This window comes from Neodiprion lecontei, chromosome 6, assembly GCF_021901455.1.
Source record: "Neodiprion lecontei isolate iyNeoLeco1 chromosome 6, iyNeoLeco1.1, whole genome shotgun sequence".
Classification (NCBI taxonomy): Eukaryota; Metazoa; Arthropoda; class Insecta; order Hymenoptera; family Diprionidae; genus Neodiprion; species Neodiprion lecontei.
Window position 1 is genome coordinate 22,905,973 of NC_060265.1, and position 20,823 is coordinate 22,926,795.

General features: G+C 44.3%; 2 protein-coding genes across 5 annotated transcripts in view; one reads left to right on the forward strand and one right to left on the reverse strand.

Annotated features, from left to right (window-relative positions):
• The window catches only part of LOC107217130 (lachesin), a 66,613-nt gene that overhangs the window by 38,288 nt on the left and 7,502 nt on the right, over positions 1–20,823 (reverse strand). For 2 of the 4 annotated variants that reach the window (XM_046744331.1, XM_015654505.2), the window contains exon 1: positions 7,368–7,726. The exons of the other annotated variants lie outside the window; for them this stretch is intronic. The gene's annotated coding sequence lies outside the window, so the exon portion shown is untranslated. Of the gene's footprint in view, positions 1–7,367; positions 7,727–20,823 lie in introns of those variants that run through there. 4 annotated transcript variants of the gene reach the window in all.
• LOC107217120 (zwei Ig domain protein zig-8-like) lies at positions 10,577–15,359 on the forward strand. Its single transcript, XM_015654495.2, has 6 exons — positions 10,577–11,611; positions 12,074–12,231; positions 12,874–13,084; positions 13,478–13,628; positions 14,287–14,435; positions 14,746–15,359. Exons 1-6 carry the CDS (start codon positions 11,485–11,487, stop codon positions 14,844–14,846), a joined length of 897 nt encoding a protein of 298 aa, XP_015509981.1. The 5' UTR covers positions 10,577–11,484; the 3' UTR covers positions 14,847–15,359.

Sequence of the window (20,823 nt, forward strand, 5' to 3'; positions counted from 1 at the left end):
GACACCCATTTTGGAAATGGAGTGGGGAAGCCGGCGCCCCACTCCAAACTCAAAATCGAGATCCAGTGGTGGAGAAGTTAACCCGATCTCGCTCTCTTAACCCCGGGACGTCAACTCAACCGGTTGAAGGAAAATACTCCAGCGAGGCCCTGGAGGACTGACAACCCGAAACGAGACGATCATCGACTCGGCGGACTCCCGTCATCGCTAGAAACCTCCGGTCCCGGGGAGAGAGCCACCGAGGGACTGACCATACCGACGATTAATACGATAAGTCGAATCCAATCCAAAAATAGCTGAATTTTTAACATATTTTGTGACGTCTCGTCAAAGTTGAGAAAAATCGACCGCCAATTCTTTACAATCTGTTTTGAGATGATACGAATGGATGGGATGTGTGTGTATGTGTGTATGTGTGGTATTTATTGTTAATCCATGAGAAATTTCCAAAAAAGTAAAATTCTACAAATTAGTATAATCGCTTGTTATATGATACGAATGGATGAATGTGTGTGCGTATGTGTGGCAGTTATTGTTAATAACTGAAATGGAAAGAAAGTAAAATTCTACAAATTGGTATTAATTGTTAATAAATAAAAAGAAAAAAATAAAGTCCTACAATACTTGAGAATAGTTTTCAATACACAAATCGAAATACCTTTTTGAATAATTCACTTCAAGTTTATAGCGCCATGTAAATGTCTACTTTAACTTCAAACGGTTGTTCGAGACCACCGGTGTCTTTGATCATAGATTTTCCTATTCTCACCCGAGGAAAACAGAGCAGCAAGCGTGCAATGTGAATCTCGAGTAATATTTTACAAACTAGACATCGACGTGGAATTTTATCAACACCAAGTTGCTTTCCTTCTTCAATTAACTACTTCTCAACGGTTACCGATACAATCGATGCGTGGTCGGCATTCAAAGAAGAGAATTAAGTCCCAGAGGAGCGGACTTCTCGCGTCCCTCGTCGACATATCGTTCTTGAACTCAGGCCAGCAGCGCTAATTTCATTAAACGTGAAGGCGATTGATCGCGATGAACCGTCTTCCAGAGAAACGCGAGGTGTCGGCTGGATCACACGGTGGTCGTTTCCGTCGACATTGGAAGGAAAAATTGAAGAGTGGAGGACGGTGATCAGCAGATTCGAAAAGATGAAAAGATACGTCACGCCGCTGGCCTCTTCCGCAATCAGCTGGTCAAGAAGCGAGGCGGCACCTGTGTGTTCGCACCCGCGTAACCAATCATAATGTACATTGTATACGCAAGCGTTACGGGCTTTTTATTTATTTAGGATTTTGCAGCGTGGAAGATCGGTTGCAAATTCCTCGTGTTTTATCGCCCGGATAAAACTCCGAGACCCACATCGCTCGCTCCGCCTCTTTTGTAGTTTGTCAAACGTTTCCGCAGAGTTGGACGTTAGTTTTTACAGATTGCGGCAGCGTAATGACCATCCTTCAGTTTTGTGCCAAGGGTTGAATCCTATTATATGTGACTGCATACTGGTACCGAAACTGTAAGGTATTTGGCACGAGTTTAATCTCCTGGACTCCCGCATTGGATTTCGTATAATAATATCTTCAAGTGAACGTAATACCGTGTAATATTCACATCACGATTTTCTCGAGACGTCACTTTGCACTGTCTGAGAATGGGGCAGAAAAAGGGGAGGAAGAAAGAAGAAAATGTCATGCGAGAGGAAGAAGCGGGGGCAATATGGCAGCTTATCACCACTCGGAACGAATATTTCTTGCGTACGTGATTTACAATCCAAGTTCTGAGGTGGAAAAAGAAATGAAAAAAAAAAAACGTAAAAAAAATAACAGACACGAGGTTCTTCATATCCTCTCTATAGTCCAATAAAACCCGGCGTTAAAATAATCCGATCACATCCCGGCGAGCTAGACGCGGAACGATCTTCTTCATCTTCTCTGCCAACGAAATAGCGTTAAAAAAAGGAAACAAAATATGTCAAATTTTTAGACATACGGCGTTCTATTCTGCAATTTGTCAAAAACACATCGCTGCTGTTCCGGTCGACAGGATCGTTGCAAGCTTTACCCTCGCAAATCCTCGGTTTTTACGTCACGACGACGTTGCCCGTGCGTAAAAATATCGCCAGTTTGAAATTTCCGGTCTAAGAAAGCTCTTGTTTTCTTTCTCCCGTGGCAAAATTTTATCGACTAAGTCGCGATGCCTTAAAATTGATTTTGCTTCAACGACGCTCGACTTGCGCGTTTAATTTTGCGTCGTTGAAAGAGTAGAAAAAAAAGTGAATAAAAAAAATCGGAGCCTTTTTTTGCCTCGGTTTGCATGTATTAAAAATATTTTTATACTTCCATTTCATTTTTCCCCGCAAAGATGTCGAGACTATAGAATACAATAAAGGCTAAGCGTCGTTTCATGTAGTCTTGAAAGAAAATTTTTCGCTAGAATCGACGCTTTGAGAGACTTAATCTGAGACAAGACGCAAAAAATTCGCTTTCTTAATAACTAAGCAAACGAGAACGAGGAAAACGGGGGAAAAAATGTTTCTTCGAACGATCCACTCGTCACGAAAGACGCAATTATCGTCCGGCGCGTCAAATTCCGTTGCCCGAGCAATGAAATTATACATTTAACCTAGCCCTCGAGATCGCGGGGTGGCAGCTTCCCCCTTCGCACGGGGGGTGTGTAACAATTCTCGCCACACGCTGCCGCGCTACTTCCTGTTGATATACGCGACCAGTTGTTGTGCTAGGCGTCGTTATCCTGGACTGTCCTCCGGCCTGCTGCTCTCGACTCGATGGCCGTGTTGGGATATTTGAAATAACGATAAGAGCCAACAACTGCAGAGGGTAGGTATTATGTACAGTACCAGTGAATCAAACCTCGCGCGGACTGCAGTCACCGTGCTTTACAACCTTCGTATATATTCGGGCAGATACGCGCTGAACAAACGCGGCCATAAGATATCTCCGTTACACATACGAATCGTGACAAAACGGGAATCGCGACGGTACACGGGGGTCGACGTTATTTCTGATCGTACAGTAATCGTGAAATTTATATCCGATTCCTTGACTACCGAGGCTCTAAATCGCGCGATGAAGTGCGCGTAAAAAACCCTGCCACAAAAGTTTCGAGGACCCGGCTACGGCCGAGAGAGATTTGCCCAATTTTCGACTGTTGTCGGCTTAAGTGCGCGATTGACGTCTACGCGTGCGTAAGATTTTGCCGACCTTTCGCTGCTCTTCGCTGCAATTTCACATTCCACTTTTTTGAAATAATTTTCAGGACTCGTTGTTCCGTTTCAAGCTGCGATTTTTTCATCCGCTCAAAGGACGCTGCGAGCCGTAAAACCACTTCAACAAGGATACGAATTCCTACGAGTAGCGTGCGTGGATGTTAAGCTCAAAGTGTTCGGCGCGCCGCCGATTCAAGACTCCTCTCGGAATTTCGGGATTTTATCAAAACCCCCCAAGTGCGGGTCAATTTCGGTCACTTGACTTTCTCGTCATCGGAGACTCGGCCACTCTTTGTATCGGCTCCCTTCCGACGCCCTTACAGCCAACGCTTGTTCTCCGCAGTCTCTCACCCCTCGTCGCGAATCCCGTCCCAGCACGCGACTTGCCGCCGTCGCGTCGACTTTGATGCTCTGGAATTTCTAATACGGGTACGGATATGCCCGTTGGCAGTGCCAAAGTACCAACTCGTCCCTTTCCTCCTTACGTTGACTTGTCATCGCTGTATGGATTCTCTTGTTTCGTAACAACCACTTGTGGTTTGTGTTGGGGATGATTTTCACCGAGAACTTACGGGGCTGCAAGGTGAGGCGTCTGATCTGATATCAGCCTGCTACTGATTGTAACTGATTGTACAGATGTTGGGCTTAGACATGTCGAAAGGCGCTCTGACGGAGAATGTGACGCTTCAAGATATAAGTAACGTCGTTTTTTAATTATCTTTCCGAACTCTGCACACTTGTTCTGTTTGCGGAGCAGTGTATCGAATATCAAATGTTAATTACGCTGCTATTTTTTTAGTTCAAGTACTAAATTTTTAAAAACAATAATTAAAATTGATTTTTTTATTGTGAAGCTAAACACACAATTTGATTCTATTTCAGTTCAATTTAGATCTGTGTCTTGGTGCACGTTTCGAGTTTTATCTCGATTTCTGAAAATAATAAGGTCACTGATAGTCTAAATACATATTGAATGATCAAAGTATAGTATATACCTATAACTACGTTCCATGTGACGAACATTTACCATTATAACATTATGTTAAAGTTCAAGACAAATAAACACAAAGTATTTTTAAGTGCAATTTCTTTTATGAATAGAAATGAGTATAATAAGCATTAAACTAATTTAAAAGAAAATTCCCTCCGTCATGTTCAATAGCCCCAAGTTATACGCTTATTATATACCACTTGCATGCTCCACAATTGACGCACGACTTTACTTGACAACCTTTTAAGTAGAGCGAAAAGCATATAACTCGTTCAAGCAACGAGTTCTGAATTAACTAGTTGGACGAGCTGAGCAAAATAGACTATTAAGTAATAAGAAAAAAGTGGACTCTGACCGCGCAGTTCTGAGGTCTTTACACGTGTAAATACCTCGTGGAATCCTGCACAAGATAAAATAATGAGAAAATGTTCGTGAAACTGGATACCGTAAAAAGTCAGATCGCAAACAGGTGCAGCGGACAATTGTACCGCTGCAGCCTTTTTCTTCCTCCCTTTCTCTTGGTTCTTTTTTTCTTTTTTTCTTTTTCCTCTTGTTTTGTTCAAGCTGGCTTGTATCCCGCCCGCAAAGTACCGGGCTATTTGGTATGGGGGTGCAAAGTGGGCGAACCATATCCGAGCTACGGGGTAAATGAGGTCGTCGGGTAAGATTTTGCCCTGTGACCGGGGACCTTTACGATTGTCGTGATTTTTAACGCCCACAGTTGTGGCGGCGGTTTCTCGCGGAACGTTCCTTGCAATGCGGAACCGCAAGCTCGCTTCGGGAGATTAAACAACGCGGGATGGTCGCGGAAGATACCGAAGTCCGTGAATTGCCGGGGCTGCGACTACCTCCTGATAAAACAATAAGGCCCTGAACTATTATAGGTATAATATCTAATACCCGCTGTACCTATACGGATATAATAATATCGTGCCTCCGTTTCGTCCAACGGGAATTTAGTCACGGTACGATTCGGGAGAACGGTTTATATTATACGAAACGGGCTGAGGGCTGAACGATTTTAATTTCAAAACGCTCTGTGCTCAACACTCAATTTCTTCCCATCATCCCCCTTGCTCACGATACCAATGCTGCCGTTTTCATTCGTGCGCACGGACAGATAACGACATTTCCGTATCCTGCAGTTTATACAGAAACTGTACACCGATCGAGACGCAAGTAGTGATTTAAGCAGATCGCTGCGTTCCGAATGATGATTTTTATGAGAGTTCACGAAGAAAGGATTGCAATTTTTCCTTCGAACTGTGCACAAGATCGATAAACTAAATATCTCCTTTAATCGATTCCTTGGCTGAAAAAATTAATTTTTTTGCGTTTTTTTTCTCTCTGTTTGGCGCAAGTATTTCTGCGTACAAGCTCATCGTCCAAGCGTATACGGGGAAACACTTGGCGACGAATTCCTGCAGCTGCGGAGTGAAGATATTCTGGTTTGAAGGTAGGATTCCAGGAGTCCAGAGCGGGAAGTAGATGAAATTCTATTGCGAGATGGCCGAGGTACATACACGCGGCTTGGATACGCGAATGCAACACAAACTTGTTACCCTCGATGTAGGTGAGAATCGTACGGAGATTCTCCGCCGAGTTTCTCGCACGTTTCTGGGACTCGAAGACCTTACCGAGTCCAGAATCCAGACGGGTGTGGGTATAATAGCTAGGAGAAGCGAGTCGGCCAATGGTGGTTAGATGAGGTTGAATAAGGTGGAATGGATGTAATTGTTTGCAGTGCATTAGCTCCACTGCGCTGAACAAATATCATTACGAAACTCCGGCTCCGTTGCGTTGCCGATTTGACTCTAAACCCTAAGTGGTCGTAGACTCTGTTTCCTAGTTTTCCACGAGCCTCATTTTGCACGTTCAGATAGCTACCGCTGCTCACTCCATTCGGGGGGAAAATTCACTTTTGTTTACCTATTTTCTGCCGCAGCAACCGCGACACACTTGAGTGCGGTTTTATCGAGGCACTCATATTTGCACACTTAGGTACTTTCCCTGATTTTATCTCTTCTTCTCTGCAGATGTGATTTAATTTTCGCAATTCGATTTTTCTCGTATATTTACGCTCCTCGACTACTTCGACGATCTTTTTCACTCTCGTTTATGGGTGTGTAATCTGATCGAAATATTGATTACAAGCGTTGATCAAGTTCATTCTTTTCATTCGATACTTGAACTCTGACATTGAAGCGTTTGAATGTTATAGCCACAAGTATTCGTTAGCAGCCTGGTTAAAACCCTGCAGCATCGTATTTCAACTCTTTGTTTTTTCGATGAATCGTTTTTGTAACGGCCACGCAAACCGCACACAATCAAGTAATCGCCTGGATTACAAATTAGAACGCATTTGGTAGTAAAGTGAATGCAATCTCCAACTACTTTCTTTCAAGCTCCGTTTCAAGCACCGTATTACGTTGGTGTGATGAAAACTTGAATTTGTTCAAACGCGTGTATAAATCGAATCGAAATATAGCTGCGATCGAGAATATAAAATCCAAATGAAATAGCCAGCTAACATCCCCGTCGAAATATTATCAATTTAATACGTTATAACCGAGTTAAATAAAAGTGGATCGAATTTTTATGCTACAAAGACAGAGTATGATTGCTCGAGGTCCGCGAACCCGGAATCGGATCAGCAACCGCCGAAACAAGAGTTTAAAAAGCATGTACTCAGTCTCGGAGATATGAATAATATAGACAGCAAAAAAAAAAGACGAGGAAGAAACTCCAGCGAGACCAGGAGAATCAAATTCAATGAAAGCTTTCAGCTCGCTAGGAAAGTTGTAATTCGATGAAGGAAGAATTCAATAACAATACTTGTCAGGGGTTTATCCTCTCGCCTCGGGGATAATTTCCCGCTGGCACTGTGGAACGTCATTGACGAAAGCAAAAACTGACTAGTAGGTGAGATGGAAAAACAAGAGGACGAAAAAAAAACCAACAACAACTATCCGCCGTTTATAATTGCCCCGAAAAGTAACGTTATCGAATGAATTCACAGCTTACCGGTTTTAAATTCACATTTACAATCTTGTTCGATCTCTAATTGACAATAATTTCAATCGGAAATACCAAGCGCGCGTTAATCGAGACTGCCGTGTAAGATTAATGAAGAAAAGGCTTACTCACCGGTAGAAAAAAACACCTGTTAGTTAAGCGCCAAGATCAAGAGGGCAGACCGCCGATTTCGGCGACGTCATATCTGTCGGTGTAGATCTTCAAAAGCAGCTTTACAACCCGGTCCCAAGTGGATGAAAAGCGCTGCCCTTTCAACCGCGCGGTTTTCCAGGTGCAGGTATTACAGCTCCGACACCGAACCGCACCAACTTCTCCCTCACCGGTCCTTCCGCAGCTTTCAAGTAGCAGTCACACACCCGGCGATGCGCCGGTCACACTCAGGACTCGAGGCGTCAGGGAATCGCCGGTCGGGAATAGTAACCCACGCGAGACACGACCGTCGGGTTTCGTTTCGCGCGGTACGCTTTCGGCGCAAGCTCAACCATTTGCGCTCAACCGGGAATACCGTCGTCCCTTCCCCCCGTCCCTCTGCAGCCGCGAATCCTGCGCCACGCGAGACCCCCCCACCCCCTGCCCCTTCCACCCCCCCCCTTCCACTCTTCCTGCATCCCCTTCCGTCGTTTCTTTATTTCCCTCACTTTCGAAGGCAACCCTCGCCAGACCCTTCGCATCGAATCCTGCACCTTCGGTCCCATTGTGGTCGGATGCTCTGGAGTAGGTTAGGCATGACTTAAACTTCGTGCATATTTCATCCCTGTAGTCATCGACCTTGTTCGTCCTGCGGATCGCATGTACGTAAGATATACATTAAGTATATAAAATTGAGGATCGATGTAGACCTTTCGAATTACTGTTGCGTTACGGACTTTTGGGATAGACACGTGATTGACGTTCGCCGACGTTTTTAGCCGTTAATTTATGATCAGATCCGAGGAATGGTTGATTTATGTTGACGCACGTTGTGCCGGATGGCGAAATCATTTTTTTTTTTTTGCGCTATGTATTATGGATAAAGTTCGGGATATTAATTGTCGTGTCGTTGATTTCCTGACACGTTTCATTGAACTTTAATTTATTTCAGGATTACACTTATAGCTGTACCTGTAGATACTTTGAGACAAGTTGACTGTGATAATAATAACTGGCTTAGTTTCACGTGCATGGTAAATACCGTTCCCACTTTATGGACGTCGTTTTGACGTAGGCTGAGTAGCATGTATACTTTTATTGCACTCGCTGAGAAAATTACTTGACATGAAATAAGGTGCAATTCAGATGCCCGATTGTTTGTGCATATATATGGTCAATTTTCATCGCGGAAGATGAATTCACCGCAAATCCACCGGTATCCCAGCCGGTATAAGATTTTTATTACTTACGCAGGGGATTCTTGCTCATCGGGCGATGAAAAATTGATTGGATTATGCTATTTTGATTTTCTTTCAGCAATTCATGAACTATCTAAAATGAAATGATGTCTATCAATTTTCCGAAACTGAGAAGCTGAATCTACGTCCTAAAGGCGACCGAATCCTGCGTCAATTAACTTTTTCAAAAGCTCTCGTGAGATTACTCGAAGCTCAAGATGAAGACGGTATCCTGAACTATGTGAGATCGCAACGAGGTATTCGATTGGCGCGTTAGGTATGTCGCTTGCAATTCAGATTTCATTGGAGGATACTATGGACTGCTTGCCCCCCATCCTCGAAGTGAATCCACTGCAATTTCACCCTCGGTCAGCCGATCAAGTTCCGATAAGATCAGCTTTTAGCTGATCGAATATGATCGCCTGAATCAGCAGAAGGGAATATTTTGGCCAGAAGCTATCGTAAAGACCATACCCCCCAAAAAACGAGTACTGACTTGGACGACATTAGGATTCATTCAGATTTTTGACCCTAGTTTCATCCTTGAACAAAGCTGATTGAATATTGAGTACGGGAGATGACATCTGAGCTTCGAAAGGTGATTTGAACCGGAAAAATTGCGGCGTTTATCTAAAGGCTAATAAGTAAGCTACGGCCATCTACGATATGATAATCCAACTATAGTAAAGAAGTTTCGATAACGTATTAAGCGTGGTGAGCCGAAGGATGCATCGCGATTCAGGGACTTCCCAACTTTGGCGACGTTGGGCAGGGTAGGTTGGCGCATATGGAGGGGTAGAAATCGGTCGATAATACAGAAAGCTGCGAGTTCTGCTATGTTGGCTGCAGAACGAGGCCCTCAAGCTCAGTATCCACAGTGGGGAAACATTCGTCATTCGTCCGTACCTTGCCAACTGTTGATGTTTATGGATAAAGCTCGTGAGCTCGATTTCATTTCCCGTTATTCATTTATTTCCTGGAACATCCAGAGCTCCCTTTATTGTTAGAAAACATAGTGGAAACAGTTTACAATTACTTTGCTCATTGCGCCATGAGCGCCATGAGTAAGAATATTACTGTCGTAATTTTTTATCTGATATATTTGTGCCGATGACTGCCCATAAAAAAACTTGTAATGATGGTGTTACGGATGTTGATGTTAGATTAATTATCACAGTAACACCATTTTGGGGAGTTTTTAGTCATTTGACAATGTTGCCATTAACTTGAGGTACAATTCCTATAATTATTATTCAATTTCAAGCGAACGTTACAAACGCGTATCGACAGTTCAATCATTAGCAGTGGTTTCGTTGAAAGGACGTTGCTTTTGTTTCAAGTTTATCGAGTACCGTATATTATACGTTCGATACAAGTATACCCGAGGGTAGACGTATTATTAAAATCAGCCCGCATGTAGAAGAAATCCCCCGTTACACGAGAGAGACTTTCACAAGAGTATTTTTCGTCCATCCAAAAAGAGCCGCTCGTCAAACACAGTAAATTGTGAAACTCTAAGCTTTGAACTTTCCAGATGAAAAAGAGATGTCAACAAATATTGGAGGGTGAAAAAGCCACTTCGTTTTGGTATTTCCGATATCTGTTCATATTATTTCCTATTGTGTGTAACAACACTGTATCCATGCAAAAAATATGGATTTGGAATAATGGAGGAAGTAATCATTTCGGAACGAGCCCACGCTTCTCGAGAAGCCTTTTCTCATCAAGCTCCGGGTACGGAGTGGCAGTGAGGTAGGTCCTAAAGGCGCAAGAATATGCGGTGAGAACGCAGAGGAAAAGCCAGAGTCGGGCTTTGGCCAAGGGCTTCCTGCAAGTGGTCCTGGCTGGTTAAACAAACGGCGAGGGAGAGGGCGAAGGATTCGAAGGTGGTTCAGGGCGCGCAAACGCGGCTCGGCCAAGCCGGTACACGCAGCGCGCGTTCCTCCGTGCGAACGTCTGTTCCTGCAGGAGGAGCGGTAATTCCAGTCTGGCGAACGCGCGCGACCCCCGCTATCCTGCACGCGGCGATGACGGAGACGATTATTTTTTTCCTGAAACGTGGACAGTGACGGAGATGTGCAAGAGTAGAGCGAAAGGGGATTGGTGATTATCGTTTGAAAAGCGTGATTCGAGTGTTACGCGGTGCTTTGTCCGCAGTCGTCGCGCCGTTGTTTCCGCTCTTTTTTGGCAGTTTTTCTTTATTCTGCATCGATATTAAAATTCTTGCACGTGGTGAAAAATATCGCCTTACTTTTTTGGGAGAGTGAAAAGTTCGAAGTGGTGTTATACCGGCGAATTACTGCAGTTACCATCTCTGTTAACTAATCCAACGTCATATCGAGGGGAAAGCTTTGTCGGCAGCCAGTGAAGTGGGAAACCTAATTGTTATGCTAACGAGACGTTGCCGGGTCAAAGAGTGAGCGATTAATCCTTCAGTGGGGCACCGTATCACGTGTCACGACTCTCGATCGTCGCTATTTAAGCCTAATTCCTTTGATCCAAGCGAACGTGGACCTTGTATAACACAGACGGGGAGAGTTGTATAATCTTGCGAAAGTAATAAGGGATTTAGAAAAATGTCAGTGCAACGCGCAGAGTCATTCGTCTCGGTGAAGAGTAGGCGAAGGATACTTCTTTGCCAGGATACGTTTCGCGAGGAGACGGCGTAACGACGTACGCTCAAATTGCCAATCGCCCCGCACGATACGTCCATCAATTATCGCTCGCCCTCGGGCGCAGCGTTGCGGAATACCACCGAGTGGCAACTAGTGGTCGGGATGTCCGACAAGGAATTCGGTTTGTTCGGTTGAGCGCGAGTGCACCCGGAGCACGACACATGGTGCATCAAGCTGCAGCGCCAAATGAATGACAATTGGGGAAAGAATCGACAGAAAAATATGGCCGTCCTGAGGGTGACTTTCGCGCTACTGGGAGCGACGGCTTACATATTTCACGGAGAACCGTCCGGTTCCGGAGTTGGTGCCATAGGTGCGTGAATTGTCAATGTGTTGTGGTCAAATTCCTCCAGATTGTCATCGTTTTAAGAGTTAATTTTCCGGTGGTGGGCACCTCTTGTCCTAAATTCCAGGTAAACTCCCCTTCGGATATTCCTATCTCTCGCTGTCCCTCTTTGTCCTCGTGTTTCTGGGTATTTAATCAGATCGTTTTATGGTCACTGAACCAGAGCGCGTATAGTTGGAATTAATTTAGAGTACGCGGCACTCTGTGGTCGCTATAAAGCCGGTAGTGATTAACGGTCTCTGGTTTTACCCGAAGACTAATTCCGAGACTCGGGGTCTCGTATACGCGGTCATGTTATTTCATATAGTTGCTGGAATAATCTGTCAAGCTTCGCATTATGAATTGTTTGAGATTCCGAGTGTGCACGGCACATCCCAGCAGCTGGGCACATGTGGCTTCCAATTCCTCAATCAAAATGTTACTCCGCAGCTGGAACCAGCCCACAGAACGCGGTGGGGGATACCCAGAAGTTGACTCACTATACGGAGAAGACGTACTTTCCAGACGTTTCGCCCAAAAATGTGACAGCAATTGCGGGTCAGTCCGTCGTGTTGCGTTGTCAAGTCAAGCATCCTGGCGAGCGAACGGTAAGTTTTCGCCCTTCTCAGCTAGAGTGTCAAAGGTGACGCAGCAGAATGCCCGGGTTCTTTGTCGAAATTTTCCACTAGAGTATCCGAAAATATCGCGGTATTTGAACAGATCGTAGGGATCGAATACCCTACACCCGGTGAGGAAAGTGCCATCCCCATTTAGGGCAAGAGTGACAGGGAAACCCGACCCGCGAGGAATTTTATATTATTCCTCTTTTCTCGGTAAGAGCACTCGGAGGTCAAGACGGACGTTAATAATGTCAAGTAGCATACCACCGTACCCTATAAAGCTCCGGAAATAAAATGACAAATGTGACGCGTCCACCATTCGCTCGGCTTGTTGTCAAGTTGTAAAACTACCCGGTCTGGTCGAAACCCTTAGTACAGACACGCTTGATCAGTTTTAAGCTCGGCGAATACAACCTTTGACACTGCAGCTGCCAAGTAGTCCTTCACGAATCGTCCAGCTGGTCGTATGACGTAAATCCTTGCGCTTTTCTAATTCCGGGAAACATCGTGACTTTCGTTTACCGCGGATGCACGTTATTGTAACGCGAGTTCAAGTCGGGTTAAAATGCAGGTCGGCGCCTGTGGTGTCGAAGATTTTTCCTCTTGGCAACCAGTGATACTGTGTCCCAGGTGTCCTGGATGCGCAAGCGGGATCTCCACATCCTGACTTCCTCGATCTTCACCTACACCACTGACCAGAGGTTCGCCGTTATTCATCCGGAGGCCTCCGATGATTGGGACCTTGAAATAGAATATGTTCAGCAGAGAGATGCCGGGATTTACGAGTGCCAGGTGAACACTGAGCCCAAGATCCACTTGGCCATTATGCTCAACGTTCAAGGTGATCCCCGTTTCTAATTACAGTATATCGATAAAGCTCATTCATCTTGCGCGTCTACGTGTAGTAGAGTCTCTCAGAAGATGGTGAAACCGGCCGAAATAGTTGGCGAGTAACTTGAATAATTCCGTGCGATTGGATATTATGGTCTTACAAAGTCTGTTCCGCCGTTCGGAATTCTTGGGAGTGTTGCAGTCTAGTTTCTCTAAGCTCTCGCACGGTTCTAGGCAGTGCGTTTTATCTCCCAAGAACTTCCATGGCGGAACAGCTAACGGTCAGATTGCTATTTCATATTCACCACGAGGAATGATTCGTGTAGGTTATGTACACAATATGACAACGCTGCTTTATTAAATTTCTTAAAGTTCACGTAGGCGCACAAAAAATTTGTCACAGACGCTCAAGCCAAGATTTGGGGTCCTGAGGAAGTTTACGTTAAGAAGGGAAGCACCATCAGCTTGACGTGTACCGTCAACGTGCAAGCCGCCCCGCCAAGCAGCGTCTTGTGGTATCATGCCGGTGTCGTGATTGATTTTGACGGCCCGAGGTTCGTTTCCAATTTCTCCATCCGGTAACTTAATACAACTCCAAGTATATACGTAACGTCAATTCATTTGAGATTGAAATCGAATATCATCGTTGAAAAAAATTCACCATCGAGAATGAATTCGACAATTGATTTGGTCCAATGAATATATAACCAGTATTCAACTTTCAACGGGAGCTTAATCAATTTTGAAGTGATTTGTGCCCTGTGACCAGTGATATCTATCACTTGTTTCATTATAATGACTCACATTTTGCTTTGTCTCGATAAAACAACAGAAACTTGACATTCGTTATACCTGGACAAACCTGTTGGCACGTTAAGTGTATGTAAGTTGACGTGAATGCGGGACATGTTAAATCAGTTTTGAAAACCAGTTGATTTGAAGAACAAAATTTCAGCACATACGTTTAATACATAGGTTTAAGAAACACGTAACATATACTGCACGAATTACTTCCAACATTGTACGTAGCGCGATTGTATGGGTGACGTATTCCATTTCAATTTCATTTCCAATTTTTCGAGATGATGCAAGATCTTAATTTCGTTGAATATTATATTTGGCAAAATTGGTGGAGAAGAAAAAATAGTCCCGTAAATAAATTCCGAGATCGCTAAGAAGGGACGGAATGGTAACGTTCGTTGTAATTAACAGGGGTGGAGTATCCTTGGTTACGGAGAAGTCGGAGACTGGCACAACGAGTAAACTGCTGGTTACCAGGGCCGAGTTGAGTGACAGCGGGAACTATTCGTGCGTGCCGAAGAACGCAGCTTCCGCAAGCGTCGTCGTCCACGTTCTGAACGGTAAGCTCTTATCAAGGTGAATATTTGTATCCGAACATTGGATGTGATTTGTTGGTCGAAGGAGGAAGCAGTCGGTAGATAAGTAGGAACTCACGCCGCGGTGCCGGGTAACGAGGACGGTACCGTGAATATTCGAGGTCACAAGACGTTTACCTGCAGCGCCTTTTATAAATACGGCGACACTTGGCATATAAATTCAACCGAGCGTTCTACAAGGGCTGGGGGGGTTTAAATAAAGTTCAGGAAGCTCGTAATAATTCTGTTTCGCGGGTTCGCCAGTCGGGAGTTGAAATTGAAATTTTTGTCGCAGGTGAGCATCCGGCCGCCATGCAGCACGGTGGGGGCTGCGGAATTACGCCGAAACTTCTCCTCGCCCTACTCACGCCCTTCGTTGGGAATATGCTGAGATGAGCGATCCGGGGGTAAACCGACCGTAATTCTCGCCGTCAGCTCGATTGAAACCAATTGAAATCCAATCGACCTGAACCGAAGCTACGTGACTCGGTGTGTACAGTGTACCAAAGTGTATATTCAAATGATTGTGATTAACGGCAAATTGCACGGAAGGTGTCTGCCACCGTGATTTAGGAGGTTCGCGTGGCGGTGACTTAGCGATGCTAATGAAACCCTATTAAACTTTAACGAACCCGCAGATCGGACAGTGATAAAAAAAAAGAGAGAGGAGAAATAATAAGGAAAAAAAAACTGTTCATTGTTTACCGGTAATCAAAAGTGCGTGCGAATCCGAGGGACGATGGAGATCAGTAATTATACACAGATATGATAGTTTGCACGCGAGCCAGTAAAATATTATACATAGGTATATGTATATCAACGATCAACGGAAGAGTCCGTTTTAAATCGAATTTTTTCATTTTATTTCACCTTTCTTTCTCCTTGTTATTCCCAGTGTAAAATTTATATAGCACAAAAAGAGATAATAAAAGTGAATATAATTATTATTTGTCATTGGATTATAGCGAGTATAATAGCAAGTATCGTATACCTATACATCCACGAATCGAACCTACAAATCCTCAATTAAAACTTGATAATTCTCAACAGCGAGAAGGCGGAATCGTTCAGACCGCGCGCTCTCATCCCCTGAACATATATAAAGAGAGAAGAAGACGATTTCCCCATGATTGCAGAAAGGATCGTAGGTATGGCAGTCGATTGACCGTACCCCCAATGGCAGGCAGTTGACCCAGTTCCCTCGGGATATTTACTCCCCAGTCCCAACACCCAATTAACTTCGTCCCTGTATCTACGTTTATTATATCCAGAGTTCCAGACTTGCGCCCGTTTTCAGCAAGCTCGCAAAATTTTATATCACCGACACGTAACGCGCTGGCGGACCGCTATTATCAGAGAGGTTTGTCGCTAGACGAGCAACCGACATCGTGACTATAATCGCTGGGTGTTATTATCACTCCAACAGCCTGTTACTGGCGCCAAAATAGCACAATAACTTGTCCCATACCGCATCGCGTGGTCGGTGCATTACGCATACAGTGCAAGTTGTGCGGAGCGCCCGCCGTCGCTGCTCACTTTTGCGTCGAGCAGACGTGTGCGCTGGAAACTTTATATTTCCATCCATTCGCGTATACCTGCATATGTTCGCACAGAGTGTATTCGCTAAGTGGGCGCTGCGGTATACGTGCGGTTACGTTGTCTCGGGACCGAGGATAGAACATGCGGAGTATAGGCAGCCTCATTTCATGCAAATCACCAGGAAGCCGCGGTTAGGTGTCCACCGCGAAACCTAGATATAGTAGTTTCGCGAACGGACCATGTGGAATGGAAATTCATGCACATTGGCCACACGGCTTTGGGGGATAGCCACGACACTGTACTGCACGTATAGCTGCTGACTATGTACTACAACTATGGTAACAGGCTGCTTTATGCCGTTTGAAACACATTCGGCAAGATCGTGTGCGTTTCGCGGCGAATACACGGGCGGGTAAATTATACATACAGATAGAATGTGCATCCTGCTCACAGCCGTATAACGTATGTGGAACTCGGTTGTTCAACGGCGCAATATTACTCCCGCATACGTGGCGTCGTACCACCTTCTGCCAAATTGCAGGATAACGGTTATCAAATTTCTTCCAATAAACATCGTGCCTTGTTCTACGGTTGCGGAAGCTTACTTGGAATTTATGCCCATGCTCAAGGTCTGAGATTGGCTCGCTTTGATCTCGGGGGAATATGCAGGCTGCGTGTGTGGGGGGGGGGGGGGGGGGGGGGGTGGAGGGGAGGCGAACTGGCGGAGATGAATCTTCGATGAGAAGATAATGGATCACGTTACGCTCCTGCTGAATTTCAATGAACGAGGGGTAATGGTTATAAATATGAATAAATTTTCTCGCAACGTATCGCACCGTACACGTACCTACTTAAATATATGCGTGTGTGTGTGTGCGCGTGTTCCTGATCCTCGATGAAACCGCAGCGTCCTTATCCGATCGTCGCACGCATCTGCAAGAGCGAGGAAATTTCGGGAATAAAATTTATCTACCTGAGCCATCCCGTAACCCGAAATCCGCGAATCTTCGCGCTCTGCATCAGTCAGCTCGTATTTGTACCTTCGGTCCTGACCGCGATTGACACTGCGGCATATCCTGGGAAAGGGAACGATAGGGTCTGGAGATGCGAAATTCCCGAATCCCCAATCCCGGGTCCCGAAACCCGTCAAACCCCTTTAACGAGACCCCTTTTCCCGCGTATAGCCCTCAGAGGATCTCCAACTACTGACAGGACAAAATCATGCATATGGATGTCGGCTCGCATGATATACTTGACAGGTAAATACGATGGCCGCTGGTGTTACTGGTCAGAGAACCTTCGCCTCCTTCCGATTTCCAGGACTTTCATCCTGGATCGGGATTGTTGACGTAACGTTAGATTTTCGTCCATATACATATCGACTTTGGTATACTTCTTTTTCCTAGTATGCAATAGGTATAGGTAATAAGGGTTTCGTTGTACAGAATGACTACGACGAGTTAATTCAAATTATTTCACTTTCAATTATCTTTTTAGAATCAAATGACGTATATATTTTGAAGTACGAGTTAGAATATACCAATTTTTCAAAGTATAATAATCGACGAATTCGATACTTTTTTTTTTTTAACGTATACGCAGAATAATGAGTATTTAGGAAAATTTTTTCCAGCGTATAATCTTACATGCATTCTCAATTAAAGTCTCAACCCCGTTATTACAATAATATTAATCAGGAAGCAACCGAGTGAAAAAAGTGAGAATTCCAGTTCGTTTCACGAAAGCTTGGTGCAGATCCGGTAACTTTTGGGTCATAAAGTCGCTGTATGCGTACCGTATGAAATTCATATGAAAATTTTCTAAAGTCAAGTATACTAGCTGCGTGTATATATTATCTCTCTCTCCACCTCTTTAACGAGCAAATTTCCAGAACAACTCCGGTGATTATAACACAACATAACTTGATAATTTGAAATAATAGTTTGACATATCCCAGCCTCGGGCGCTAATTATAATACAATAGAGCACAAATATTTTATTCCGGCAGAATTGCGACAGGTAAAACGACCCTATTTCGCGGTGGCTGGGGCGCGTAATACAATACGTTTTTCAACCCAATATATAATTCGATATTTGTCGAACGGAAAACTGGCGCAATTAAAATTAACGAGCTAAAACCAGCTTGTCCGAAGGTGGAGCCAGCGGAACGCTGTGATCGGGGCGATCAGCATCACCGGTTGACTGGAATATTGGGATGTTGTGTATGATTCGGATAGATTGCAAGTGAAATTACATACACGGTCAGTTGGACGGACAGCGAATCTATCGATATACCGAAACATCCGTATGAGGAGAGGAAACGTGTGAGTGGATATCGTGATATGTTTCTTTTTTAAATATAGAGAATTTCTCAGAAAGAGAAACTGGAAGAGAGAGAAGAAGGCGACGGAAAAATAAAATGAAGGGTAGTAAAACAGGTATATGGAATAGCTGGATGACAGTGCAAATATGCATTCAGTTATTCGCATGAATTCCTTGTCAAATATTCCGTGAAATGTCCTACGAAGTATTTTCTTACGGGTGGGTGTTAAGCCACTTGAATTTCCTCGAGCCAAAATTCTGCGAAAATACGCTATTGCAGGAAAGAAAAATGAAATTTTTACAACGAACGTTACGGTATATATATTCTCTAACAGTTCGAAATATCGCGAACACTTAAAAAATCCTCTCACACATCTGTGCCGAAAATTGCGAGGTGAAATTTCAACAGTTTTTACCCTCCCGAGCTGGAAATTGGTTACGGATAATCAAATTGCAATTTTTAATTGAGTTTGTTATCGATTTTCAAGTCAAGCAAATTGCGTGTAGTTACGTAAGCCCGCGGATAATTTCATCCGATTCCACTGCATTTCGAACTATGCGTTTGTTTGGATACATGATGCTCGGCTGTACAGGAAACTGGGTAAATGCGTTTCAAATTCGTTCATAACCCTGCGGGCATATACGCTTCGTAATTACCGAACCGGCGTTCGGCAAAACGAATCTAGCTTTCGCAGCCCTCGATTTTTCCAAGGGAGAAACGAACGATGTGAAAATTTTCCTGTACATATACAGATTCCATTGTAATTTTCATTGTGAATTCAAGATCTCGTGTAAAATTCCAAAGGTCTAGGACAATCAACCGCATAGATGCTGGTCAAGCCTTTCTAACCGCGAAGCGGCTGGTTTAATCTCGATATCCTGCACTGCAGCAATTGGCAAATTATACGAAATCGGCGGCTTTAGTCGGTAAAAAAAGTCCGGTTTAATTCAGAGCCGGTCACCCTCTCAACCGGCGTTCGTTATCCGTTTTTTACCTTTTAAAACCGAGATTAAACGAGGGACGCGCTTTTTACCAGATGAGTTCGTGTCCCGCGTCCTGTTCGGCCGAGCAGCGGAAACTCAAGTTGGAGAACGTCTGCATAAGCCGTGTATCGGGGAGACTCGAGTAGTGCAAGTCGTGGTTGAGTCAGCCGCATCTCGAGCGGCTTTTCAGGAACAGGAGGAGAGGAGGTCGTCGATGCGATCCTGCCGTTCCGCGCTCACTCAATTTCTCTCTTTTTCCTTCTGGTCTAATCCATTTGCAGAGGAAGAAAAAGGACTCGCTCGCGCGTGTATTTTCCGTCGACAAATAATACCGCGTGTATGTGCATATACGTAAATATATACGTATGTACGTACACACATGTAGATGCGACTAAATATGAAACTCTCCTCCAGCTTTACGATTGGAATATTGTTTGCTTTATTTTTCAGCGACGAAACGCGGAGGGAATCACTGCGAATGTAGTATTCATAGCAAACACACAAAGTTGCATGGACGTGGAACGGGAAACGGCAATCGATTAGTCTCCGCAGTTTCGAATTGTAATGTTACAAAAGGCCAAACTACAGTTCGACCCTCTCTCCAATCGCATCTCGAGGAGAGCAACGTGCAACAAAGATGTTTTCTTACGACGCACAGACTGCAGTTCACTTTTATTGTCGCCGATGTAGGCATGTACGTATGTATGTAACTATCATGCATATAACATGAGTACATACATACCGTTCTGCAGGAGATCGCGCTATTTTACATATACACCGTACAAACTTTACGTTGAAATAAAACTTCTACGTGCGGTGCACTTGACTAAATACATATATTCCCCTAACCGTACAAACTTACAGACGGCTGAACGGATAGTGTAACGAGTATTGTCTTTCCTACTTTCTACGAGTTGGAACCACCAAGAACTCCCGCGTTTTCTTTATTAAATGTAATTTTTGGTCGATCCGTAACATAAAATTCTTAGTTGCACATACGGATCCCTTAAAATGCATGAACCTCTATTAAAAAACGACCATTCTTTCAGAGTCACGTCGAGTTCCGGCCTTTCTTTTCGGATTCGCATGGTTGTACAGTTATTTACTTCTTAAATGCGGATAGTTTCTACTGCATAACATATACTTAATGTTGATGGCAGTGAGGCAGACTTACGGACTCCACAAAATTCAGGAGACGCCGTAATGTGTTTTTGTCAGACTGTCTGAGCCCCACCGATACGAGAGTTTCGGACACTAATAAGCCTCCGTATTATTTCCGGACCGGATCTTAGCAGCATCCTTTCTACTTTCGGATACCAAAGAGGGGAAATAAGACCTAAAAAGTGCCAGCGGGAGATCTGTTTGAATAAAATTCCCTTCGAGGAATCACGCCGGTTGGTTTACTTTACGGAAAGTCTGTTTCAGTCATGTCTGCTCGTTTACCTGGGCAGAGAATAACTGCAATCAGAAAAAAAGGATAACAAAGCAATAAATGTCCGAGACTCGGATGATTTTCTCTGTATTTGAT

What these genes read in the sequence shown, in the direction of transcription:
- LOC107217120 (XM_015654495.2), top strand. Translation starts at nt 11,485, where the DNA reads ATGAATGACAATTGGGGAAAGAATCGACAGAAAAATATGGCCGTCCTG. An exon ending in CATTATGCTCAACGTTCAAG is followed by an intron (nt 13,085 to 13,477) that starts GTGATCCCCGTT and finishes AATTTGTCACAG; the next exon opens with ACGCTCAAGCCAAGATTTGG. An exon ending in ATTGATTTTGACGGCCCGAG is followed by an intron (nt 13,629 to 14,286) that starts GTTCGTTTCCAA and finishes TGTAATTAACAG; the next exon opens with GGGTGGAGTATCCTTGGTTA.